The 26,328-nt window shown below is 39.5% G+C and overlaps 3 protein-coding genes across 3 annotated transcripts; all 3 read right to left on the minus strand.

Moving 5' to 3' along the window:
• Nucleotides 1–4,278: 4,278 nt before the first annotated feature.
• rbm15b (RNA binding motif protein 15B) lies at nucleotides 4,279–8,244 on the minus strand. Its single transcript, XM_023290301.3, has one exon. It carries the CDS (start codon nucleotides 7,998–8,000, stop codon nucleotides 5,499–5,501), a length of 2,502 nt encoding a protein of 833 aa, XP_023146069.1. The 5' UTR covers nucleotides 8,001–8,244; the 3' UTR covers nucleotides 4,279–5,498.
• Nucleotides 8,245–10,635: 2,391 nt separating this feature from the next.
• Nucleotides 10,636–17,146, minus strand: manf (mesencephalic astrocyte-derived neurotrophic factor). Its single transcript, XM_023290297.3, has 4 exons — nucleotides 16,934–17,146; nucleotides 13,893–14,020; nucleotides 12,995–13,136; nucleotides 10,636–12,239 (listed from the first exon to the last, which is right to left on the minus strand). Exons 1-4 carry the CDS (start codon nucleotides 17,025–17,027, stop codon nucleotides 12,055–12,057), a joined length of 549 nt encoding a protein of 182 aa, XP_023146065.1. The 5' UTR covers nucleotides 17,028–17,146; the 3' UTR covers nucleotides 10,636–12,054.
• Nucleotides 17,147–19,038: 1,892 nt separating this feature from the next.
• Nucleotides 19,039–25,904, minus strand: oser1 (oxidative stress responsive serine-rich 1). Its single transcript, XM_023290298.3, has 4 exons — nucleotides 24,948–25,904; nucleotides 21,771–21,880; nucleotides 20,842–20,952; nucleotides 19,039–20,044 (listed from the first exon to the last, which is right to left on the minus strand). The coding sequence occupies exons 2-4, from the start codon at nucleotides 21,845–21,847 to the stop codon at nucleotides 19,294–19,296; spliced, it is 939 nt and encodes a 312-aa protein (XP_023146066.1). The 5' UTR covers nucleotides 21,848–21,880; nucleotides 24,948–25,904; the 3' UTR covers nucleotides 19,039–19,293.
• Between the last annotated feature and the right edge of the window lie 424 nt (nucleotides 25,905–26,328).

The following is a 26,328-nucleotide window of genomic DNA, read 5'->3' on the forward strand; positions in this document are numbered from 1 at the left end:
GAAACAACATCTCAAGGCTCGTTTGCAGTGTGCTACCACACATCTGAAAGACACTCCTGCGATGTGGGAAAGTGTGATCTGGTCAGATGAAACGAAAATAGAACTTTTTGGCCTGAACACCAAGAAGTACGTTTGGCGCAAAGCCAACACAGCTAATGATCCGGCTCATACCATCCCTACCGTGAAACATGGAGGTGGGAGCATAATGCTCTGGGGCTGTTTCTCTTCCTCCGGTCCTGGTGAGCTTGTCCGTGTGCAAGGGATTATGAATAGTGCGAAATATATTGACATCCTGGAGAAAAACCTCTTCAAGTCTGCAAAAAGCCTGAACCTTGGGAGGAAGTTCACCTTTCAGCAGGATAATGATCCAAAACATACAACTAGAGTGACACAAGAATGGCTCAGGAAGAAGAAAGTGAAGGTTCTAGACTGGCCCAGTCAAAGCCCAGATCTCAACCCGATAGAAAACCTGTGGAGGGATCTGAAGATTGCCGTCCACCGAAGGTCACCAAGTAACCTGACTCAGCTGGAGCAGTATTGCAAAGAGGAGTGCGCAAAACTCGTTGCTGGCTATCCAAAGTGATTGGAAGCTGTTATTGCTGCTAAAGGAGCTGCAACCAAGTACTGACTGTGACTTAATGACTTAGTGTGAATACTTTTGCAACAATGAAATACAGACTTTTGCAATCTATTCATAGTAAAGAGTGCTTACGAACAAAAACAGTGATGGATTGTTGTGTCTGTGCTGTTTCCTTTCATATAAACAGGTGAAACTCACTTTTGCTTTGTTCTGTTCTGAGAAATTGAGTTTTGGTCATGGGTGTGAATACTTTTGCAACCCACTGTATATCTTTTTTTTTTTTTTTTTTAGCCTTTTTAATTGTTTGTTTACAACATGTGCATGTATTTTTTTAATTGTACTTGAGTTTTTACATAAATAAATGTATAAATAAGAGATTTGAGTTCTATCAATATAAAGTTAAGATATTTATCCACATTTAACACAGAAAAAAATCTGCATTTATAACCACAAATATTACATTTCTAACTTTGTAGAAGTTGAAATTATGGAAGAATTTATCAACCAGTGCAAAAAACATAAAGGAAAAGGCATTAAATGAGTAAATTAAACACGAAACACGACTTACAAAGAGCATAAAATGTTTATTAAACTTCTTCCAATACAGAATACATGTTTTACTGTCGACACAGAAACCAGAGGAAGGAAAGTGATTGTCTTTGTGGAAAGTTTATTCACAAAAACAACCGTTTATTTGTGTATTTTTTACTTCTTTAACAGATTATCGTACAAAAAGCTGTGGTGTTGAATGTGTGAAGAACATTCAGACATGCGGTTTTTATCTCAGAACAAGTTTAATATCAGAAAAGCGTCTCATTTACATGTAAACAGGTTGAAATGTTTCACTTTTTAGAGCAAAATGAGGCTAAAAAGGCAAAATTCTGAGTGTTTAAATGGCGTGAAGGTCAATAAATCTACTTTTTAAATTTAATATTCTCGATAAAAGGTTTAAATTATGAGGTAAAAGTCGGCCGACGGGACTTTTTTCCATCTGAAAACTCAGATTTTTGACTTCATATACACTCTTGTGTCACTTTAGTTCACTTTTCAGCGTCAGAAAAATGACAGAATGTGATTTTTTTTTTTTTTTTTACTGGTTTTGTGACTTTTATGAAAAGTACCTGGAAAGTAGAAACTTTACGCGATGTAGTGCAGTAAAAAAAAAATTAATGTAGTGGAGTGGAAATAAAAAAGGTTTTATTACTGTTGAAGTTAAAACAAAAGAACGAATGAAAATACACATTTTTTTAACCGTTTTTCGTTTTTTTTCTCTATTTTTTGTACGTTTGGACTCAGAAACAGGAAGAAATTGTCTCTTTTAGCTTAAATGATCATTTAATCAATCAATTGGCAGAAAAACAAAGAGATAATTGAAGTAATTATTATGAGAAAAGTGAATAGTTTGAAGTTTTGGAGTGTTGGCTGCAGAATAATTCCTCTTTTTTTTCTGGTAAACCCATTAATCATTCAGACTAATCGATCATAAACACAATCATTCCTCGTTTCTCGCTGCAGATTTTCACTCAGACTCGTTATTTTTTCAGATGCGAGACTCAAATCTGCACTTTTATTGCCGTTCCGTGTCTCATTCTGCAAAATAATCTTTAATATTTATCCTCGGAGTGAAGAAATTGAAACTAAACCTGCTTTTCTGGAGAACAATACAGGCTGCTGGAAGCATCATGAGGTATTAAAACAAGAACACAAACTCTCATCTGTTTGGTGCAAATGGCAGCAAAACTGAATAAATCTCCGAATATTTTGTCATTTATCAAGAAAAAAAAGCTAAAGTTTGACATTTTCCTGCTTTTTCTCACCAGTAGACACATTTTTTTTACACTTTAATGTGTGAAAAATTAAAACTTTTGATACTTTTCTCAGATTTGACTATTTGCATCTTTTCTATCCTTTTATAGGTTCAAGTTTTTGCTCTTTAAAATGTCAGAAAATGCTGAAAAATGTCAATTAGTGATTCTAAAATCCCAACATGACGCCTTTAAACGTCTGGTTTTGTTCACAACGCAAAGAAAATCAGTTAAGTGGCATAAAGAAGATTAAAGAATATTCAACTTTTAAAAGCTAAAATCAGAGATTTTAGACCATTTTTTCATTAAAAAAAATACATTTTGGAGGAATTTCAGTGTTTGCCAGACAAAAAAACGACAAAGAATCATGTTGGGCTCCAGAATAAAGGAACAGACACATTTATGTTTTAAAAAATCAAATATCTTAACTCTCTGGTGTTAATTTTTTCTGTTTTGATCATCTGCTGGGAAAAATTAGCTCCAGTTTTTATCTCTGATGGGTTGTTTTTTTTTTTGGCACAAAATCTCCAGAGATCGATCCTGGAAGGAGGAAAAAACACATTAAAGTGAATTTAATTAAACTTAACTTTTTCCTGGAGAAAATTAACCATCTGAACCCAAAACAGACTGTTTAGATAGAAAACTGCAAAAATTATGCAAACTTAGCAGCAGATTTTCAGCTTTAAGTTGGTCTAAATATGACGTACAGTTCTGGTGATTAAGATTAAATATTGGAGTTTTAAAAAGAAAGTGAAGAAAAATGCAACAGAAATGATTAAAAAAAAAAACATCCAGAAACTGTTTGGGTTCAGAGTTTTGTTTGTTTTTTTACATGCTTTAAATTTTGTGATTTTTCTTCATTTAAAAAAAATCATTATTGGCTGTAATTGTATTTTTTAAATATAATTATTTTCATGTTTTAAATTGTAATTTTTCTTTTTTCATAAAATGCAAACTTAAACTTTTATTTTCTTGACAAATTCATATTTTAATTGTAGCTCTTTTGTTTTTCTGCTACTGTTCAACATTTTTAATATTTTTTTAAACTCTTTTTAGCTCATCGCTCCTTTAAATCCTCTCACAGCTGCTCCAGAAATCATTTTTAATTCCTTCAAAACAAGTAAAAACATTGTTTAATGGACAAGCTGAACCAGAAGAGAGGAAGACGGATGGATTAAAATGGAATAAAAGGTAAAAATGTTCACAATAGAAAATCCCAACCGGTGAAACGATCAAACGTCTTTTTTAAAAGGACAAAATAGAACTTTTTTCTTCTTCTTTTCCAGCATGCAACACCAGAACAGACACTCACCTACCTCTCAGAACAGACTGGAATGCTCGGGTCGATAAAAACACTAAAACTAGGCGGCAGGACGGCTCAGAATCAGTCCTTTACAGTACAATCAGCCTCCGATAAGAACGGGGAGATAAAGTCAACGTAGAAACGATCCGTCAGACGTAGTGTTTGAGTAGAAAAGCAGCTCGTTTGTCTCACCGTTTAGTGTTCGTTCCTTAAAAACGTCGTAGTGTTTCCACAGAACAACAACATGGAAGTATTTAAGGCTGCGGTTAACGGCGAATCATCCGAGTGTGATGCGTCATCGAAAGCGCCGAACATCCTCAAACTTTAGATGATACCAGTTGATACATCGCAGCAGAACTGCAAAAAAAAACATTATTTTCACTGTTCTTAACCCTCGTGTCGTCCTGCGGGTCAAGATCAACCCATTGCAAAGTTTGAAAACGTGGGGGGGGGAATATTTTCACAGTGAAACTTCTGATGTCCACATTTTCAACATTTTTGAGAAATCTTGGAACATTTTTTTGCTGGGGAAAAAATGTTTCTTTAAGAACATTCACATAAAAATCAACCAAAATCCAGCGAAATTCGCTGGATTTTGGTTGATTTTTATGTGAATGTTCTTAAAGAAAATATCAGAAGTTTTACTGATATATATGGAATCACTTTAGATATTTTTACTCATTTTTTGGAAGATTTTTACTCATTTCTTGAAATATTTACAAGAATTTCTTGCCAAATTAGGGAGATTTTTTATAATAAACTTTTAAGCAAAACTTTTAAGGAATTATTGGAATTTTGTTCCTGAAGGTTTTGCAAATTTTCAGAAATTTGGGGAATTTTTGCTGAATTTTTTGATTTTGTTCAGACAAGGAAACAATGTTATTTGGTGCCTGTAAATGAGTACAACAGGAGGGTTAATAGTTTCTTGCTCAATAAAATGTGAGAAAATGCTGAAAAATATCAATTAGTGTTTCTCAAATCCCAACATGACGCCTTTAAACGCAAAGAAAATCAGTTCACTGTCACAGTAGAGGAACAAAATTGGGAACATCTAACTTTTAAAAGCTAAAATCAGAAACTTTAGAGGCTTTTTTCAACCAATCAAATATCAAAACAGATAAAAATCTGATTATTGTTGCAGTAAAGTAAACATTTTGGAGGTTTTTCAGTGTTTGTCAGACAAAAAAAAACAATTAAAGCATCACTTTGGGCTCCAGAATAAAGGAATAGACAGATTTATGTTTTAAATTATTAATAAGAGAGATAATCAGGTTTATGGAGAATGAAAATAATAATTGTTCGCAGCTCTTTTTAACTCCCTGGTGTTTATTTTTTGTTTGCATCGTCTGCTGGGAAAAACTAGCTCCAGTTTTGATCTCACAAACACATTAAAGTGAATTTAATTAAATTTAACATGTTCCTGGAGATAATTAACCGTCTGAATCCAAAACAGACAGTTTAGATAAAAAATAACCCAAAATGATGCCAATTTAACAGCAGATTTTCAGCTGTAAGTTGGTCTAAATGTGACGTATAGCTCTGGTAATTTTCTCCACGTGTCTCATTTAAAAATCTGCCAAAAATAAACCATATTTTCTAACTGGACTCTGTAAAAAACTAAAATTTATGCATTCCTCGGTTCAAATTACGAGATGTCAGTGACTCAGATGTGATCAACGGTTAATTAATAATAATTTACATACAGTGCGGATGTCCGTCCATGTTCGGAGCTCACTTACGCCTTTGATGACGCATCGCGCTTGGACACTTCATCGCGAGTCGCAGCCCTAGAAGTATTCGAGTATTTGGGTCAGTTAGTGTCGCCGACGATGACGACCACCATGTGCTCCTCCTCCAGGTTCCCCACCGTCCTCTTGGCGTTCTGCAGGTACTGCTGGGAGAACTCCCCGGGCGGGAAGGCGTACAGCATCGCCCCCGGACCGCCCTCCTTGGCGGCGGGGAGGCTCACCACGCCGGCCGCCTCTTTGTTCCGCAGATACGTCACCAGGTGGCGCAGCAGGCGGACCTGCAGGCCCGGCTCGGGGGCCGGGGCCTGCCGGTCGACGGGCCCCTGCAGCGCCAGCATGATGGCGAAGCCGTCGGGGCGACCCAGCTTGATGCGGCGGGACACCTCGTCCAGCCGGGTCTGGTCCATTCGGAGCCGCTGGGCGATCTTCAGCTGGTTCTGGTTCTGCAGGCGGAGGCTCTCCTTCATCACGGCACTGAAGAAGGACGCCCCCCCCTCCAGCAGGTACAGGTCTGTGGGGAAGCTGCTGTTCTTCAGGGCGAAGAAGCCGTGCCACGTCTTGGGCAGCGACGTCTGGGCGAACTCGGACAGCGAGCCGGGGGAGGAGGAGGTGTGGGAGTCGGTGTGGACGGGGGGGGAACCAGCAGGGACCACCTCGCTACCCCGGTGGTGGTGGTTGTTTAGGTGGTCGCCGGACCTCTTGCTGTGGTGGCGGCCGGGCGGAGCGTCGTCTTCATTGGCGGCGGGGTGTCGCCCCCCGCCGCTGTCGGGGGAGTGGTCCCGGGGCTCCGTGGTGGAGTCTGGGGCCCGAACACGAGCTCGGTCTGGGCTGGCGTCCGGAGAAACGGCCCCTCCTGGACCTCGGAGCCTCGACCTCCCCCTCTCCTTCTCCCGGTCATCCATGGGTCTGTCAGGGGACAGACTCCGGCTGCGGCTCCTCCTCCGGCTCCTCCTCTCCTCCCGCTCCTTCAGCCACCTCTCCCTGCTCCGGCTGCGGCTCCTCACCGTCCGGCTGCTCCTCCCGAACGCCTCCACCCCGGCCCTCCTCTCCAGGCTGCGGGTGGGGCTGCTGGGGTAGTCTCTGTCCAGCAGAGCCCTCTCCCTCTCTCTCTGGGTGAGGAGGCTGTGGGAGGGGGGTGAGGAGCGGTCCCGGGCCCTCAGCTCCCTCTCCAGGCTGCGGTGGCGGCTGAAGGCCTCCCCCAGGAGGTCGTAGTGGGAGGGGAGGGCCACGGGAGGCTGGTACCCGGGGGGGAAGGGACGGGAGGGGCTCTCCTCCACCTTGGCGAAGTCGACCCTGAGCCGGCGCTCCGGACCCCCCAGAGGGAAGCCCCTCATCTGGGTGCAGGCGGCCTGAGCGGCGTCCAGACTCTCATACTGGATGTAGGCGAAGCTGTCCCCCTTCACGTAGTCTATGTTCCTGATGCTCCCGAACCGGTCGAACTCTCGGGCCAGAGCAGCCAGAGAGTTCCCGGGTCCGAGCCCCCCCACCCAGAGCCGGGTGGTGGGGTTGGCCTTCCCATAGCCGATCTTTATGGGGTTCCCCCCGATCAGACGCCCCTGCATGGCCACCTTGGCCCGGTGGGCCATGTCCAGGTTCTGAAACTTCACAAAAGCGTAGGCGCCCCCCTGGCCCCGGGCCGGCCTCTTGATCACCACGTCCTCTATGATGCCGTACTTGTCGAACCCCCTCCTCAGCTCGGCCTCCGTCACGTTCCCGTCCAGGTTTCCGATGAACAGGTTGCTGGTCGCCCTCTGGTCGTCCTCCGGCTTCAGATCCTCCACCACCGGCATGGGGGGGAAGCCGTAGGGCCGCCCCCTCTCGTCCAGCATGCCGTAGTAGTCCAGCAGCCGCTCCCGCTCCCGGCTCAGTCCCAGGGTCTCCAGGGCATAGTGCCGGGCCCGCAGGTCCCGGATGTTGCTGACCCCCGGGCCGGGCGGGGACAGGGAGCGCTGCCGGTAGGGGTAGGGGGCGTGCACGGGCAGATAACCGACGTCCGGCGGGGTCACGCTTCGCCTCCTCACGTACATCGGTTCTATTTTGAGCTGCCGGTCACCGAGCACTAACCTGGAGGACTTGGCGTGCCGGGCCTCCTTGGCGTCCTCCGGGTGCCGGAAATTGACGTAGGCGATCCGGCCGAGCTCCGGGGTGTGGGACAGCTTCACACTGACGTCCCCGAACTTCTTGAACTCGTGGAACAGCGCGTCCTCCACGTCCTCGTCCGACACCTGCGAGCCCAGGTTGCTGATCAGCAGGGTCTTGTACTCCAGCGTGCCCGGCCTGGCGGCGGGGAGCTCGGCCGCGGTGGTCCGGAGCGGCGGGCGGCCGAGGAGGCTGAGCTCATGCCGGTGGTGGAGCTCTAAGGCGGCCGCCCGCTCCTCCCTCAGCCGCGGCTTCTCTCGCTCCCGGCTGCGGCTCCGGCGGTGATATCCGCGGCTCTCCGCCAGCAGCAGAGCCAGCGGCGGCGGCGGCAGCTCCTCTCTCCGCGCACTCTCCCGGTCCCGCTCCCGGAGCCGCTTGGCGCCGGCCCTGGATGGACTGCTCTCCCTCCCGGCCTGCCTCTTCATCCTCACACGGTGATGGAGCTCAAACTTTTCGGTGCCTGCGACGGGAATCCGGCCCGGGAGCGGCTTCCAGGAGCGTTAGCGGAAATACGGCGGCAGGCTGGAGCTGCGGGGAAGAGCGGCGACCCGTCCGGAGGCTGGATGTTCGCTCATAAACCAGATTAAAGGAATAAAAGCAGAAACTGGTTTAAAAACATCCAAGGAGCTGCACTGATGCCGCCATCTTGGACAATAGGAATGTGCGCTTTCCCAGAGGAGGGAGGAGACGTGATGACGCACCGCGATGGACGTCATGACGTAAACGCAGAGGGTTTGGCGTAAATGTAGTTTTCTGAGGTCTGGAGCTTTTTCCAGACAGAATACATAAAAACATGCGAGTTTCTGGCGTCATTTTACGTGTTTTGTGTTTGTTTTTGTCTCATTGGTGACTTATGTGTTTTTCCCTCTCTTTTTGGTCCTTGTGTGTGTTTTTGCTGTTGTTTGTGTCTTTTTGATGTTGTTTTCAATGTTTTTGTTGTAGTTTGTGTGTCTTTGGGGTAATTTTCTGTTTGCTGTTTTTGTTGTGTTTTGTGTCTCTTTGGTGTTACATGTTGTGTCTTTTTGTTGGTTGCTTTGCATCTCTTTAGTGTCATTTTGTGTATTTTGTTGTTGTTGCTTGTGTCTTGTGTCATTTTCTGTAACTTTTTTGTCTCTTGTTTCATATTTTGTGTTTTGTTTTGTGTTTGTGGTTGTTTTGTGTTTTTGTTGTTGTTTGTGTGTCTCTTTAGTGCCCTTTTATATATTTGTGATTTGTGTCACTTTGTTGTTGTTTATGTGTCTCTTATGTGTGTTTTTGTTCTTGTTTGTGTCTCTTTAGTGTCATTTAGTTGTTGTTTGTGTCTCTTTGGTGCCGTTTCATATAGTATTTGTCATCTGTGTGTCTTTTGTGTCATTTTCTGTAACTTTGCTGGGTTTTTTGCCTCTTTGGTTTCATATTTTGTGTCATTTTGTTGTTTGTGCCTCTTTACTGTTGTTTTTGTTTGTGTTATTTGGGGGGTCATTTCATGTGTTTTTGTGTTTCTTTGTGGTCATTTTGTGTCTTTTTGTTGTTGTTTGTGTTTCTTTTGTGTCATTTCCTGTAACTTTGCTGAGTTATTTTGTGTCTTTGGTTTCATATCTTGTGTTCTTGTGTTTGTTTTCTGTGTCTTTGTCGTGGTTTTGTGTCTTTTTGTTGTTGTGTGTCTTTGGGGTGATTTTCTATCACTTTGTTGTTTGTGTGTCTCTTTCGTGTCATTTTAGATATTATTTGTCATCTGTATGTCTTTTGTATCATTTTCTGTCACTTTGCTGTTGTTTGTGTTGTTTTTGTTGTGTTTTGGCATCATTTTGCGTCATGTGATTGTTTTTGTCTCATTGATCACTTGTGTGTTTTTTTCCCTCTCTTTGTGGTCCTTTTGTGTGTAGTTTTGTGTCTCCAGTGTTATTTCATGGGTTTTTTTGTTATTGTGTTTCTTTCATGTAACTTGTTGCTTTGCTGTTTTTGTTGTCTCTGGTTTCATGATTTGTTTTTTTGTTGTGTCTCTTTGTTGTCTTTATATTTTTGATTGTCATTGTCATGTTGTTTTGTTGTTGTTTGTGTCCCTTGAGTGTCATGTTGTGTCTTCTTGTTGGCTGTTTTGAATTTCTTCAGTGTCATTTTGCATTTTTTGTTGTTTCTTTTGCTTCATTTTGCAGTTTTTTTGTGTCATTGGTTTCATATTTTGTTTTTGTTGTTTGTATCTTTGTTGTAATTTTTTGTCTTATTTGTGTGTCTATGGTGTCATGTTCTGTAGTTTTTTTTTGTCGTGTTTCTTTCTTACAATTTTTTGTAACTTTGCGTTTTTTTTTGTCCCTTTGGTTTCATATCTGGTGTTTTTGTGTCTCCTTGTCCTCGTTTTGTGTCTTTTTGTTGTCATTTGTGTGTCTTTGCAGTCACGTTGCTTCATTTTGTTGTCTTTTGGTGAAATGACTTGGTGTCATTTGTTTTTCTGCAGCAGATATCATGGAGACTTTCCAGACAAAACACATGAAAACCAATCATTTTGTGTCATTTTTTCCCCTCTTTCCGGTCGTTTCTTAAGAATCATCGTCTCGACCTCCTTTATTTGCACAAATACAGTAAAGTAGCTCCCAAAATGACACCAAAAACATCTATTTTGAGAAAAACACACAACTCGAGTTTATAAAGTGTACAAACCTAAACAAACTTGGCACTAAATTAACTCAAAATAAAAATATTTCACAATAGATGTTTTTTTCTTCCAAATTAAAGCAAAATGGCAAATAATTAGAAAAAAATAAGAGTTTGGGAGTTAAAAAGTGGTCGATTTGATGTAATATTTAGTGGAAAACAAAGACAAAATGCTTTTTACTGCTCAAATTGACATTAAATCCTGTTTTAACCAGATTTCAATTAACTCTGTTCAGCTGAAAATACATTAAGAGCTTCATCCAGCACCATATTTTATTTATAAATGAACAGTGAAGCTCAGAGCCTGGAAAAATGAAGTAAAACTTAATAATGTGTAACTGTTTGAGTTTTGTGATTATCTGGATTTTAAATGAAAGTTCAAGTGTTTAAATATTCACTAAAACATGTAAATAAAGTCAAAGTCAGAGCGAGTTTTTCATAATTTAATGAAAAAGTAGAATAGTACAGCGGTAACAACATGAAAAGTCAGAGTGAGACGAACAAACCGTCTGTTTCCCTTCAGAGTCTGCAGCTCGATTCCCGACGTTCAGCTGAAACCCTGACCAGTTTTTCCTCATCTGTAGCCTGAACTCAGCAAGGATGGAGGAGGATTCAGAACAAACAACAATCAGAGATCAGAAACAAAACAAGAAGTCTCTTAAAAAAAGAAAACCTGAATAAATATCCTCTAACTCTGCTGACAGATGAAGAAAACTCCTCCATGTCTGTTGGATTTTTGTGCAAAATGATACGTGGGACGCCTCAAGGTCGACGTTTTCTGGCGTTTTTACTTTTTTTGTACAAATTTTGGTGCAAATTAAAGAAACGAGAGCTAATATGTTGAATCTGAGGAGCTGAAAGGTGGATTCAGTCACTGGTTTTCACAGTTTCTGCCTCCACACATTGATCCAATGACACCAGAAGTGGCAAAAAAAAAAAAAACATCAGTAAACATGATTTAAACTCCAGAATCCCCCAGAAGACGACTAAACCTCCAAACTAGCGGCTCCTACAGATCATTTAAACTCGTATTTTGGACAAATTTTGGTTCAGATTAAACAAACGAGGGCTTATATGTTAAATCTGAGGCGCTGAAAGGTGGATTCAGGTGCCGTTTTCCCATTTTCTGACTCTACAGGTTGTCGTCGAACTCCCAAAAACTAATTCAGAACATCCACGTTGATCCTCCGACACCAGAAGTGGCAGAAAAACTTCACTAAACATGATTTAAACTCCTGAATCCCCCAGAAGACGACTAAACCTCCAAACCAGCGGCTCCTTCTTTCATTTAAACTCATATTAATCCAGTTTTTCTCCATTTTCTCAGCAGAAATCAGTGACAAATTCAGCTGTGTATGATTGTTTTTAATCGATCTGATGGTTTTCCGCTGCAGGAACTCAGAGAAAACGGCAGAAATCAGATGGAGCTCCAGTTCTGGGTAGAAAACAGAACAGCTGAAGTTTGTTTTGTAGCATAAGTGGTGAATTTGACACTTTAAAAAAAAAAAATCTACAGGTGATAAGAGAAGTTCCTGCAGTGGAAAACGTCTCATAAAGGAACAAATCTGTACGTTTAGTCGGATTTAAAGAAGTCGAATCATCCGTGAGCAGCTCTGGTTTGATTTCTGGATGTTTCCATCTCGTTCCTTGTCGTCTAAACAAGCTAAATCCTCTCCAGCTCCTCCAGAATTAGAATCGAGTTTAATAAGAATCTAAAGAAATGTTTCGACTCCTCGGTTTTAAACATCTAAAGCTCTGAATCTGTGCAGGATCCTCGTGGAACAGAAGCTCCTCCTGGATCCAGATCAGGTCCCAGGTTGTTGTTGTTGTGATTGTCTGTTTGTTTGTTTACAGATCTGTCCGTGCTCTGGCGGCCGCCGGCGCGTACTTGGGCATCAGCTCGGTGATTTTGCGGATGAAGTCGGACTTCTCGGCGCAGCCTTTGCAGGACTCGCCCCACTCCTCCAGGATCTTCTTCAGGTCCTTCACCTTCAGCTTCTTCAGGTCCACCGTGGTCAGATCCAGCTGTTTGTCTGGAAAAATGGAAACAAGGAGTCACGACAAAACTAAAAATCAAAAACTGCTCAGGTTTAGATTCAGATTCACTTTATTGTCATTGCAACAAGTGCAACGAAAGGTAAGGTGCAGGCTGATTAGCAGAAAAAGTTCAGTCCTAATGGATCTGGAATCATCTGTAATTTTATTTTAAACTACTTTCTGATTAAATAAATTCATGTAAATGTTGTCAACACTTAATAAACCGTATTCTTAATGAACTTGTTTAACTTTGTACAAACCAAATGAAGCTGTAAAAATAAAAAAAAACGAAGAAAATTAAAATGTGTCATGATGGATCAGAAAATGAAGCAAAAAAAATTTGAAATGAGAGTTTAGGTGTTCAAAAGTAACACTGAAGTCAAACCAAATGCTCTTCAGCGTCAGTTACCATGGAGATCTAGCTCCTCAGCATCAGTTACCATGGAGATCTAGCTCCTCAGCATCAGTTACCATGGAGATCTAGCTCCTCAGCATCAGTTACCATGGAGATCTAGCTCCTCAGCATCAGTTACCATGGAGATCTAGCTCCAAAACATCAGTTACCATGGAGAGCTACCTTCTAAAGCATCAGTTACCATGGAGATCTAACTCCTAAAACATCAGTTACCGTGGAGATCTAGCAGGCTAACAGAGAACCACTTTGGTGACCCTGACTTCTTTACCACTTTAACTCGTTAATCTCTCCGTAGTTCACAATAATAATAATAATAATAATAATTCTCCTTCTCACCGTATTTGAGCTCACAGATCTGACTGTCCTTCTTTTTCAGCTTCTCACAGATCTTCTCCACAGGGACATGAAAGCTGAGTGGCTTGGAGACCTCGTTGATGATCTTGGTGGCAGCGTCGCTGGTTGCTCCGATGTAGTAGCACTGGAAGAAAAACAACACATTACAAACATCTAAACACCTTTAACCCTCCTGTTGTCTTCATTTACAGGCACCAAAAAATATTGTTTCCTTGTTTAAAAAAAATCCAAAAATTCTGCAAAAAATTCCCCACATTTCTGAAAATTTGCAAAACCTTCAGGAACGAAATTCCAATAATTCCTTAATAGTTTTATTTTTTAAAAATCCCCCAAATTTGGCAAGAAAATTCTTGTAAATATCATTTTTTTAAAAAAGTAAAAATCTTCCAAAAAAATCCTAAAAATATCTATGGTCATAAAGAAACATTTTTAAACATTTTTTTTCCACCAAAAAATGTTGAAAAATTTTCCAAAAATGTTGAAAATGTGGACATCAGAAGTTTCACTGTGAAAATATATTTTTTCCTACACATTTTCAAACTTTAAAAGGGGTCAGTTTGACTCACAGGACGACACGAGGGTTAAATAGTCAGGAAGCGACGGTTTGTGTCGTTAATCATCTAGAAACCGACGTTCAGACTGTTTGTCCAGATGTGTGGAGGGACTTCAGGCTCTTTTATTCACTCAACTACAGAATTATTCCCCTTTTGTTCCATCTAATAAACACAAAAACGCTTAAAAATGAGATTTAAATGAAGAAAATGTGCTGTTTTTAAACATTTTCCTTCCCCTGAGTAATCTCTCAGTTAGAACTGAGTTTGGCTCATTGTCATTAAATCAGAACTCAGAAATCCTCCTCCTCCTCCACGGTTTCACTCACAAAGCGGTTTTCTTTGCCTTTGGCGTCTCTGCAGCTCCTGATGATGGCCTTCTCAATGTCGCCGCTGGTGAACTTCACATTGTCGTCCTGCAGCTGCTGATAGAACTTCCCCAGGAAGGTCACGCAAACTGGAAGAAAAAACACACAAAAACACAAAAACATTTATCAAACGACCTTTAAAAGCAGCTTAACGAGGCCAGAAAGCAACAGAAATGCTTCTTTGGTGGTTTGACTGCTTTCTACAGCTGATATTTTAGGTTATATATGAATTTATAGATCTACTTAAAGAAAATTAGCAACAAAATCAGCATCATTATCATTATATTGGCCAATAAAGGCTCGAAAATATCAGTAAATCCCAAAATTTCACAATAATGATGCCCTGTCAGACTGAAAATTCACGTTTTGTTCGAAATTTTTACAAGTTGAAGTTGTTTTCCCTTGTGTTTTTGATTTTTCTTATATTTTAAAAGCATTTACGAATGAACAAACTTTTCTCTCCACTCTGAACTTATCCAACTCTAATATTTGTACTTTAAGGAGAATTATTGTGTATTTTTGATCGATTTTTCACTCTGCTAACATTCTTTGCAGAGATTCTGGGAAAGGAGGACAAAATGATGAATGTCGGCACAAAAAGTGCAGCTTTTCACAATAAAATCTTGTTTTTTAACATAAATTAATTTGTTGTTTTTGCAGAAATCAGCCACCAGGAACTGATATTTAACAAACTTTATTAGAGATTCTCGCTGTCTGACCTGATCATGAACATTTGAAATCATTTGGTTGTTTCCAGAAGTGAGTCTTACTTTTTCTAGATAACTTGAAATTATCTTTAAATACGTTGGAGCACTAAACTCTGAAAAGCAACAAACACAGCAACATGTTGTTGTTGTCACTGTCCAGGTGTTTAATATTTCACGTTTCTGTGTAAATTAACACCCTGAGATGTTTTATTTCATATAACGACACCGAGCAGCTGTGAGTGTTTTTTATTTAATTGTTATGGTCATTTTGTGCCTGTTTTCAGTGGTTTTATGTTTCTTTACAGTCATTTTGAGTTTCTTTGCAGTCATTTTATAAATATTTTTGATCATTTTGTTTCCTTTTGCATCTCTTTGTGGTCATTTTGCACCTGTTTTTAGTGTTTTGTGCATCTTTGTCATTATTTTGCATCTATTTGCATCAAAATGTCAACTTGTTGTGCATCTGTTGCTATTTTGCATGCGTTTGTGGTCACTTGGTCTCTGTTTTTCTTGTATTTGCGTGTCTTGTCGTCCTTTTGTGTGTCTAATGAGTGTGAACGAACCCACAAAGACTCTTCTAAACATCTGGAAGCAGAAATATCTCTCTTCTGCACAATAAAGAAGATTTTAACCAAACCGTGTCCCAAATCTGAACAGCACTACGGACATATTTACTGTATTTATGGGTGACACTAAATAATGAGGCTAAAATATTGTCGTTTTACGCAGAATGTGTTGTTTCCTGGTTTATAATAATTATATGGTGAAGCTGGAATCAAAAAATATTATATATTAACTGCAGCAGATGTGAAATTCTGGATTCTGATGAGTTGCGTGCTAATTTTAGCTTACTGCAAAGTTTAACTGGACACCTGTGATGCAAATAATAATGATTATTTTCTTGATTAACTCAGTTGTTCTGGCTGCAAAATGTCAGCAAATAATAAAAACAGACAGAATGATGGGGAGTTTTCAAGGTGAAACGTTAAAAATTGAGAATTTAAACAGCAAAAATCAATTCTTCAGAGAAATTTCTGGACTGGGGTTTAATCTAATTGGGCATAATAAGTATTGTTGTTAATGAAATGGTCAGAAAATGAGGAAAATGTAGAGATTTCTGTGTAATAAAACAGCTCAGACTCATTAATGTTTACTAAGGGTCAATTTTGAACCCAGAAAAACCCTGAATGTGTATTAAAATGATAAGTTTGTCCAATAAAAACTCTGTTTATTAGAACCGAAAATACAAAAGCACCTGACTAAAATAAAGTCAAGACCCTATAATATTATTATTTATGCCAATCTACCCAAATAATTTTAAAATTTTACATTAAACCCCATTATTACAACAAAAAATACTAAATTATGTGACTAAACTAGATAAAGTCAAGACCCTACAATATTATTAATTATGCAAAAGTAGCTGAAAAATATATTTAAGTTAAAACTCATTAATACAATAAAAATACTAAATTACCTGATGAATATGCATCTAACAACCTTAAATATTACTGATTATTCTAATTTACCTGCGTAGTTTTAATATTTATATGAGAAAATGTCAATTTATCAGACTAACAAATAACGTCAAGACCTATAATATAATTAAGGATACTAATCAATCAGAGTAATAAAAAAAATTTAGGTTAAAACCAATAAATACAACAAAAAATACTACATTATGTGACTAAAATAGATAAAGTCAAGTCCCTATAATATTTTTAGCTATGCAAACGTACCTGAAAAATTTAAATATTTAGGTTAAAATCCTACAAAACTAAGGAAAATACAAATTAAATACATAAAACACCTACTATGTCCAACTAAAGGTTAATTTATCTCACTGCATTTTAAATAAATTTATTTTAAGTTGACTTCAGGATAACACTGATGATTTTATTGTAAATTAATAAGTTTTATTTTATAAATAACCGATAAACTGCTGCCGGTTTGTATTCATTGGTTAAACCTGATTGCTGGGCTCTTTCCAGGTGGATTTATAAACTTTTATTCCGTTATTTTACCTGTCCGGAGCCTCTCCAGGTGTGTTTCTACGGTAAACCTGCTGTCTGCTGGTTTGTTTAACGGCTCCGACTCGCAGCTGCCGGTCGTTACAACCGAACCCCGGTACCGTAGCTCCACCGGTCCGACCCACAAACACGGCACAAACACCACACTACCGTAACGAACCGTCCGGCCAGGCTCCCCGTTAAACCGGTAATTCGGTCCCTTTCTGGCGTTAAAAGTTGCCGGAGCTAGCCGCCGGAGCTAACCGGAGCTAGCAGCGGGACCTACCTTCACACTCTCCCCCCTTCAGGGCTCCGGCGGGTCCGGGCACCAGAGCGAGAGCGAGGGCGAGGGCCACCGACAGCCCGCTCAGACACCACATCTCTGCTGGGGGTACAGTCGCTGTTCCGTCCGTTAAACCGTTAAAAAACGCCGGACTCGGAGCGCTCGTGGGTCAAACGCCGGTAAACTGAGCGCGAGCGTACGGGTTTCCCGGTGTCACGTCACGCCGCGCCGCCGCCCGATTGGCCAACGAGCCCCATTCCTTCCGTAGCCCTCCACGCATTGGCCTCTGATTGGACGGAGAGGAAGCGTTCCGGGGACAACGTCCAGTTGGCGCCGTCTGATTGGTCCACAGCATCACCGTGGGCTAATTATGTGTTTTAGTGGCAGGCAAAGTATACACGGTGTGAAAGGAGCAAAAAAAATAAATACATGTAGAAATTCTGAAATACTAAAAAAAACGATGAAAAAATAAAAATAAAGATAAAAAATGAATAAACACAGACAAGGATAAAATAATAGTTTATATAAATAAATTCAAGATGTTTCTTAAATTTAACAAAATTTAATAAACATCTTGAATTTATTGATATAAAATTCCTTTTCATTTCAATATTTTTTCATTGCTTTTTATTAAATTATTTCTGAATTTCTACATATATTTTTTAAATATTTTTTATTCCTTTATTAATTCATTAATTTATTGTTATTTACTTAGCTGGGTGCACGTAATTTAGTTTTGTGTTTCTGTAGTTATTTCTCTATTTATTTTTTTATTCCAATACATTTTCTTTACATTTTTTAAAAAATTTAATTATCTCTAAATTTCTACATGTTTATTTTAAATATTTATTGTCTTTTTTTATTTCAATATTTGTTTATATTTTTGAAAAATGATTTCTGAATTTCTACATGTATTTTTTTAACATCTTTATTCTTTTGTTAATTAAATAATTTATTATTTACTTAGTTAATTGCACATTTATTTTAATTAATCATTTCATCATTTCTTGATTTCTGCATCCTTTTTTTAAACCACATATATTAGTTATAATTTATGTTTGTTTCTTTAGTTACTTCTGTATTTATTGATTTTTTTATTCCATTTTTAAAGATTTTTTAAATTTAATTATTTATGAATTTCCACATGTATTTTTTAAAATACTTTTATTCTTTTATTTTTTCAGTTGTATTAATGGGTTTAAACCTATTTTTTTTTATTACTCAAATAGATTGGCATAATTAGTAATACTGTAGGGTTTTGACTTTATCTATTTTAGTCAAGTAATTTAAAATTTTCTGTAGTATTAATGGGTTTTAATCTAAATATTTCTATTTGTCAGGTACGTTTAAAGTATTTAGCATTATTTAATTAAATTGTATTTATTTCATTTTGTCGTTTTCTGGGGTTTTAACCTAAATATTTATATTTTTTTATATTTTAGGTGCGTTTGCATAATTAATAATATTATAGGGTCTTGACTTTATCTATTTTAGTCAGATATTTTATATTTTCAGTTGTATTAATGGGTTTTAACCTAAATTTTTTATTACTCTGGTAGATTAGTATAATTAATAATATTATTTGGTCTTGACATTATATTTATTATTGACATTTTTTCATATATATATTAAAGCTACTCAGGTAAATTAGAATAACCAGTAATATTTAAGGTTTGTAGATGCATTTTAGTCAGGTAATTTAGTATTTTTTGTTGTATTGATGGGTTTCAACCTAAATATTTATATTTGTCAGACATGTTTGCAAAATTAATAGTGTAGATTCTTGACTTTATCTATTTTAATATTTTCAGTTGTACTAATGGGTTTTAACCTAACATTTTTAATTATTCCGAGCACATTTGTATCATTAATATTATAGGTCTTGACGTTCTGTTATTAGTCAGATAAATTGACATTTTCTCACCTAAATATTAAAACTATTCAATTTTTGTGATTTTTTGTGTTTCGTTTTGATGATTTTGTTTCGTTTTGACGATTTTGTGTCTTGTTTTAGCGATTTCGCATCTCATTTTTGTGATTTTGTGTCTCGTTTTGATTTTGTGTCTCATTTTTGTAATTTTGTGTCTTCGCTGACAGAACAGAAGACGTTAAACTTTTCCAACAGAAACTTCTTTATTCTTTATTGAATGAACTCCAGACGGTGACGATGCCACAAACAGAAGCACTAGTTCCTCCTCCGGCACCCAGAGCTTTGGCAACTTCGTTTGTAAACTGAAAATGAAGAAAAACAAACAAACGGACCCACAGAGCACAAACGGGGAGGAGTGGTAGTCCGACTAACGGTGATTAAATCAGCTCATATGGAATTCTTTCTTCTCCCTCTGATAGAATAATAATCATCTCTAGGTGTACATCATCTCTGCCATGTGGGACATCTTCTTGGGGATGTAGAGGTAGAACTCCATATATCCGGACAGGTCTTCTATCGTGATGTCGTCCACGTACGCCCTGGCCTGCTCCGAGCATGACCGAGGAGAACCGGAGGACGGCGAGGCAACGTTTCCGCTCAGAGTTCTGTCCTCGTGGCTCGGCAGACTCCTCTCGCACTCGGAGATGACATCTCGGAGCCCTGTGAAGGAGTACACCTCCACACCGTTCCAGCTCCTCTGATTGGCTTGGCAGCGACAGCGAGGCTCCGCCCCCTCCTCCGGGGAGCAGGAACAGCCGTGCAGCTCGGATAAAGCCCGGAAGTCGGCGGCCTCGGCGGGTCTACGAGCCGCTCCGGACTCGGAACTTTTCTCCTCCTCACCAGGCGAACTTCCTGCTTCCTGTCTGGGGGGCGTGGTCTCAGAGGACACGCCCCCGGTGAGCGTGTCATCGGTGGGGCGGGACCCGAAAACAAGAGGGGAGATGTGGCCTGGAGAACCCGAGGAGGGGAGCTCCTTCTGGGCTGAGGAGGCCTGAGACGAGGCCGGGGAGGCCGCGGAGGCGTCAGGACGAGGCTCGGCCAGGCGCTGCTGCTTCAGGCAGCCACCAGGGGGCGGCAGGGCGGCAGCGCTGCAGTAGGTGAACTTTGGGGGGTGGAGGATGGGAGACTTGGACCTCCGACGGCGCTGAGATCTGGACGAACCTCTGGAGGATTTCCTCGTACAACTGGAGGTGGACAGAAGGAAATAAACAGAAATCACTGAAATGTATTTTTAATTTAAATGAAAAACAGTTTGTTTTTCTTCACCGTGGATCATTTTTAATCTAAACTTCTATGGAACCAGAACATCATGAAGAACAAACCCTTGAATAAATGAGGCTCTGCAGACTACAGATATTTAAATATTTACAACTTCTACAAACTCTGTTCACCATCAGTAGGAAGATGTTTCACTGCTGAATGAATCCATCGTCACTGTGTCTCATTTTTGCAGTTTTCTGTCTCTTTTTTGTGATTTTGTGTTTCATAATTGTGATTATGTCTCGTTTTTTGCGACTTTTTGTCTCGTTTTGTGATTTTGTCTCGTTTTGGTGATTTTGTTATTATACTATTAAAGGAATATTTCCTTGAACAGAACTTGTTTAGGTTGTCGCCTTTGAAATGTTTTGTCAATCTTTAGAAGTTTCACTCACTAAGGAGTGAACAGTAAAATGATCATTATTTATTTGTTAACTTTTATTAAACCAGGAGAAATCTCACTAAGGTTAAGAACCGAGCAAGCACCAGCAAGAGAACTAATATAAAAGATTCAATTTAAAAGCAAATCATGAAAAACAAGCATGTTGTGGCCTCAACAATTCACAGTCTGAGATTAATTAGTTTTCAGTCTTTCTGCAACAAATTTCATGTAAATAAAAGCCTTTTTACCCAATTCAGAAATATGGAGCAGAAAGAAATGACTGTCTGCAGAGTGAATGATCCAGATGTTGTGTGAAAAACATCAAACCAACCCTCCACCTACCCGTGCCAGCTGTCTTTTGGACATCCCAGTTTGGGCTTCGCTCCGCTGGTTTCCAGTCCGACTCGTGTCGCTGCTCTGGGAGCCTCTGAACCACTCACTGCTCCTGGAAGACTAAAGACAGAAAAATAAAACATTAAACTTCTGTTCTCAGACCAACACAAAGGCTTCCAGTTTAACTGTGGAAATGGCAATAAAATTTCTTTGAGATTTTGTCTCTTCTGTGATTTTTTGTTTTTGTTTAGAAGTTCTATTCATTTATTTTATGCTTATTTGTGTATGAAAGATTCTGCAGCAGGAATGAAGAAGAATGAAAGCAAAATTGTCCAAAATTACTCAAAATGTCTCAAAATTTGACCAAACATGTCAAAAACCTGTCCAAAATGATTTGAAAACTTTTTGAACTCAAAACCTGTTCAGATTGATTAAGATTGTCCAAAATGACTCAAAATGTTCGCAACGTGACAAAAAAACTAGTCCAAACTACTTGAAAATCTAAAATTCCTCAAAATCTGTTCAAAATTTCAAAAAAACCTTTCCAAAATATTTCAAAATGTTGAAATGTCTGAAAATTTGACCAAAAATGTCAAAAACCTATCCAACATGCCTTGAAACCTTTTTGAAATGACTTGAAAACTGTCCAAAAATTGTTCAAAATTACTCAATGTGTCCAAAATGAACTGAAAATTGTCCAAAATGACTCCATCTTTTGAGACGGTAAACAACAAAATCTACCAAGTATGCACACGAGTAACACTAAATAGATGCTTAATTATAACAGGAACGATCTTTCTTTAACTGTTTCACTTCAGAATAATCTAAACACAGATCGGTTTTCATGTGTTTTAATAAATAAAATGGTTTGGTGTTGAGTTTTTCTGTTTCTTTAGTTCCTGTTAGTGTTTTCCATCAGAAAGTGGAGTGTTTCTGACCTCTCAGCGTCGACCCTGAGCTTCTTGAAGGCCGTCTGCAGCGTCTCCTCCTCGCTGTCCTTCCCTCCTGCCTCCATGGTGGGAGGAGGACGCTCTGACCAGCCACCCAGCTGCAAAACAAGCAGGAAAAAACATCAAAAACAACAGATTCTCACACAACGTCCACACCAAGGCAAAACCAGAGAGCTACAAAACGTAAGAAATGTTAAATTCTGTCGTTTCTGTTGTCTTCTAGACTAAACAAGCAAAAAACTAAAACAGAAAATACCGGTTGGACTATTTAATATTAAAAAAAATAATCATTAGTGGTAGTTTTAATCAGTTTAAAGTCCCATGAGAGCAAAAAAAACAACAAATGTTCACATAAAAGAGGCAGAAATTCATTCAGAATTAAATGATTATATATAAACAGCTGCCATATGATAACAGCAGCTGATTTATTAAACCTCCATCAGTCAAACAACACAAAACATGTTTTATTATCGTTGTATTCAGTTATTTAAAGAAGTTTAAACCAGGGGTGTCCAACATGCAGCCCGTGGGCCAAAAGTGTCCTCCAGAGGGTCCAATCCGGCCCTCAAAGTGTAAAAATTACAGAGAAGACATTAACTGCAGATTGTAAATTAGTAAAACTATAAATTTAAAATCATTTCTAGACCATGACAAGTTGTTTTGATCATAAAGTAAAATACTAGATTGTTCAATTGTCCTTTTGTGTCTAAATTTTGCCTCGTTTGTGTTTTTTGTCATATTTTTGTCATTTTGTGTTTTGCTTTATTCATAGTTTTGTGATTTTTTTTGTCTCCCTTGTGTTTTGTCGATTTTCTTGTCATTTTGTTCCTTTTTTGTCATTTTTTGTCTCGTTTGTGTACTTTTTTGGTTCTTTTGTAACTTTTTTTGTCTAATTTTTGTCTCTCTTTTGTTTTGTTTTGTGTCATTTGTCTCATTTTTTGTCGTTTTGTATCTCATTATTGTAATATTTTGTCTTGTTTTTGTCTGACTTTTATGGTTGTGATCCTCCAGTAAATCCTCTCTGGTTCAGTTCCAGATGACTAAATGTTGTGTTCCTTTGTCGACACTCTGTGATCTGGAAGTTGTAATGTGGAAATGATAAACTGAGGCTGAATGTTGATGAAATTTTATCTATTTTTCTTCAGAAATTTCAGGTTGTTCATGATGCATAGTAAAAAGATAATTCCTGAAATGTGAACATTTCTGCACTAAAACAAAGGAACCATTAGGAGTTGTGGTTATTTATAGGTTACTATGCTGTGGTTTTAGTGGTTTTACTGGAGATCAAACTGGACTGGATGTGGAACCTGAACTAAGACGAGTTTGACTCCTCTGCCTTAAACTATTTTCTGTCCTAGTTTCTCTGATGTGAGGATATGATGCCATAAACTGAATGTTTTGGTTTTTCTATAGTGTTTGTGAGAGACAAAACATTTAAAAACGTAATCTGCAGACATCTGTAAGAAATAAAAACAGATGTTTCACCATTTACAGTCATTTAGTAGATTAATAATTAACCTAGGATGTGTGAAGCAGATTAATCAGTATGTCAAGATTGCTTTTTTTTTTTTTTTAATAGTTTAATGGTCTGCAGAAAGAGTTGAAATATTAACAGAAGAATAATAAAAAAACTAACGCAGGAAACAGGAATTCATACTAAATATACACACGTGCAAATGAGCCAAGTCGGTGAATATCTGTGTCCCGTATCATTGTTTTTTGGCATATAAATACATACAATATTGCAGTTTTCTATACAAATATCAACAGAAATTCTGTGTATTTCTTGTCTATTTACATTTCCGACTATTACTGCTGGAACACAGCACATTTCCTCACAGTGGGATAAATAAAACTAAATCTATTTGATCTTAAAAATGCCATCAGATCACTCATTTCCATTAGCAGGAACTGTCATCATCATTATTAGCATCGCTGCTAATTTAAAACGAGCTAATCTGCTGATCACGTGATCCATTAAACCTCCATCAGTCAAATAACAGAACATTATTCAGTTATTTAAAGACGGGTTTCAACTGTTTACTGAATGTTTTTGGGGTTTTACAGATTGTTTTTTAGAGACGAACATTTGAAAACATGATGTGCAGAAATGTGTAGGAAATAAAAACAGATTTAAGGTCATTTAATAGATAAATAATTAATCTACCGCAAATTAATTAACATAAAATGAACAAATGCAGCCGTTGAATGTGTGGAAATTAATCTGAAACGCTTTCTTTACTTATTTAGCATCATTAGTTCAGTCCTTCTTCACATTTCAGGAAATAAATTCTGACAAATCAGAGCTTAAAGACCTTCTACTTTCTTAAAAACCTGCTTTAAACACGACGGTTTCAAGGTTAATTACAATAAAAATAAACAACAAAACATAAATGTCAGTAATAATTAACCACTATCTGTTAATTAGCTGGGTTTAATTTGTTATCTCGTGTGAGATCACCTGAATGTGAACATCACAAGTGCAATTATATTTATTTCCATTTTAAACAAGACAAGGACCATAAACTAATAATAACACCACGTTTATATCCGGAAAACATACTTTAATCACAGTTAATCCTCTAAATGCTGCGCCACAAAGGAGGTTTATAATAATATTTAGTATGTGTTTGAAAGAATATCTATTTTAATTCATATATTTTGTCATTTTTACGTTTATTAGCAGGTTGCAACAACATTAAGCAGCAATTTCTTCAGTAAACCAGTGTTTCATGACAAAATAACAAACAAAGAGGCAGAATGAGGTTTAGTATTTATAGTTTTCATCTGTATATGTTTACAGTAGCAGAATTGTAGATATTTAAAAAGACAAACACGTGAAATGTAAATAAAAATAAGATGGCAGAATGAAGATGTGGCTCTGAAATATGGTTTTGATCCGATTTAAATCTGGATTTCACGTCCAGTCGAGTTATTTAACGTCTAAACAGCTGCCCGTACCAGTGTGTATGAACTCTTCATGTTTATTCAGATTAATCCGCCAGCAAAACAGACCAGCTCAGCTTGTAAACACAGGATTTCGTAACTCGCACCCTGTTAACTGGTGCTAGCACTAGCCGCTATGCTAACTGGCTAACTGGGCGCAGTTTGAACGGCTTGGAACTTATTGTAAATCTGAAGAAAATTAAATAACGTCGTACTCACGGTTCAGGAGAACCTGGCCGCTGTGGAGAGAGGTGGATCCCCGGGGCAGACAGGGTGGCTCCCCCGCTGCGAGGCCCTCGGCTGTCGGCTAGCCAGCGAGGCTAGCGGGTTCGCTCCGGAGGCTAGTGGGTTGGGTCCAGAGGCGAGCGGGTTAGCTCCGGATGATAGCGGGTTAGCTCCGGATGATAGCGGGTTCGCTCCGGAGTCTAGCGGGGTTAGCTCCGGAGGCTAGCGGGGTTAGCTCCGGAGGCTAGCGGGGTTAGCTCCGGAGGCTAGCGGGGTTAGCTCCGGAGGCTAGCGGGGTTAGCTCCGGAGGCTAGCGGGGTTAGCTCCGGAGGCTAGCGGGGTTAGCTCCGGAGGCTAGCGGGGTTAGCTCCGGAGGCTAGTGGGGTAACTCCAGAGGCTAGTGGGGTAGCTCCAGAGGCTAGTGGGGTAGCTCCAGAGGCTAGTGGGGTAGCTCCGGATGACAGCGGGTTAGCTCGGGATGATAGCGGGTTACCTCCAGAGGCTAGTGGGCTAGCTCTGGAGGTTAGCGGGTTAGCTCCACAGGCTAGTGGGTTAGCTCCAGAGGCTAGTGGGTTAGCTCGAGAGGCTAGCTCCGAGCGACCGCCTTCGCGGAAAACAAGAGCCGAGCCACCCGGTAACAGAGCCTACTCATGGACGCTCGGTTCAGCGAAATCACTCACGAATATCAGAAGCGGCGGTGGCGTCGGTAAAGGCCCGGTTCTGGACGCTTCTGCCGCGGCTTGTTTACAGTCCGACCGTCGCAGTGACTCTGCAATAGCGCAGCCCGCTGACGTCAGCAGCCAAAAACAGCCCCGCTGACGTCACCGAGAAGCGTTTTTATCCCCCGTGATCAGAAATAAAAACGTTTTTTAAAACCGTCAAGGCGGACAGACTTCGGGATAATAACGGGACGTAAGCTCCGGATTCTGGTTCCGGTTCTGGTCTGCGGCCCGGAGCAGAAAGAGTGACGTCAGTGTTACATAACAGCGTCCAGAGGAACAAAGCCGAGCACAGAAAATCACAACCAGATGAGAACGCACACCACAGAAACACACAGAGATGTTAAAAAAAAAAAAATAAAAAAAAAAATAGATACATTCAGGAGAAACTAGTCAGACACATTATTTACTTTATAAATCTGAAATCACAAGGAAACAGGAAATAAATATGATTGATTTCATCTGGTGTCTCTTTGTGGTCATTTTGTGTTTCTTTGTGGTAATTTCGTTTCTCTCTGTGGTAATTTCGTGTCTCTTTGTGGTCATTTTGTGTCTGTTTGTGGTCATTTCTTGTCTCTTTGTGGTCATTTCGTGTCTCTTTGTGGTCACTTCGTGTCTCTTTGTGGTCATTTTGTGTCTCTTTGTTATCAGTTTGT

The sequence above is a fragment of the Amphiprion ocellaris genome, chromosome 5, assembly GCF_022539595.1.
Source record: "Amphiprion ocellaris isolate individual 3 ecotype Okinawa chromosome 5, ASM2253959v1, whole genome shotgun sequence".
NCBI lineage: Eukaryota > Metazoa > Chordata > Actinopteri > Pomacentridae > Amphiprion > Amphiprion ocellaris.

Bases quoted from the DNA above. Each gene is read 5' to 3' on its own strand.
- rbm15b (XM_023290301.3), bottom strand. From the start codon at position 8,000: ATGAAGAGGCAGGCCGGGAGGGAGAGCAGTCCATCCAGGGCCGGCGCC.
- manf (XM_023290297.3), bottom strand. From the start codon at position 17,027: ATGTGGTGTCTGAGCGGGCTGTCGGTGGCCCTCGCCCTCGCTCTCGCT. The intron at 14,021-16,933 runs GTAGGTCCCGCT...TTTTTCTTCCAG, and splicing joins GAAGGGGGGAGAGTGTGAAG to TTTGCGTGACCTTCCTGGGG. The intron at 12,240-12,994 runs GTGAGAAGGAGA...CCATTTTTCCAG, and splicing joins GATCTGTGAGCTCAAATACG to ACAAACAGCTGGATCTGACC.
- oser1 (XM_023290298.3), bottom strand. From the start codon at position 21,847: ATGGAGGCAGGAGGGAAGGACAGCGAGGAGGAGACGCTGCAGACGGCC. The intron at 20,953-21,770 runs GTCAGAAACACT...TTCTGTCTTTAG, and splicing joins CTCAGGGTCGACGCTGAGAG to TCTTCCAGGAGCAGTGAGTG. The intron at 20,045-20,841 runs GTAGGTGGAGGG...GTCCACCTCCAG, and splicing joins CCAAAAGACAGCTGGCACGG to TTGTACGAGGAAATCCTCCA.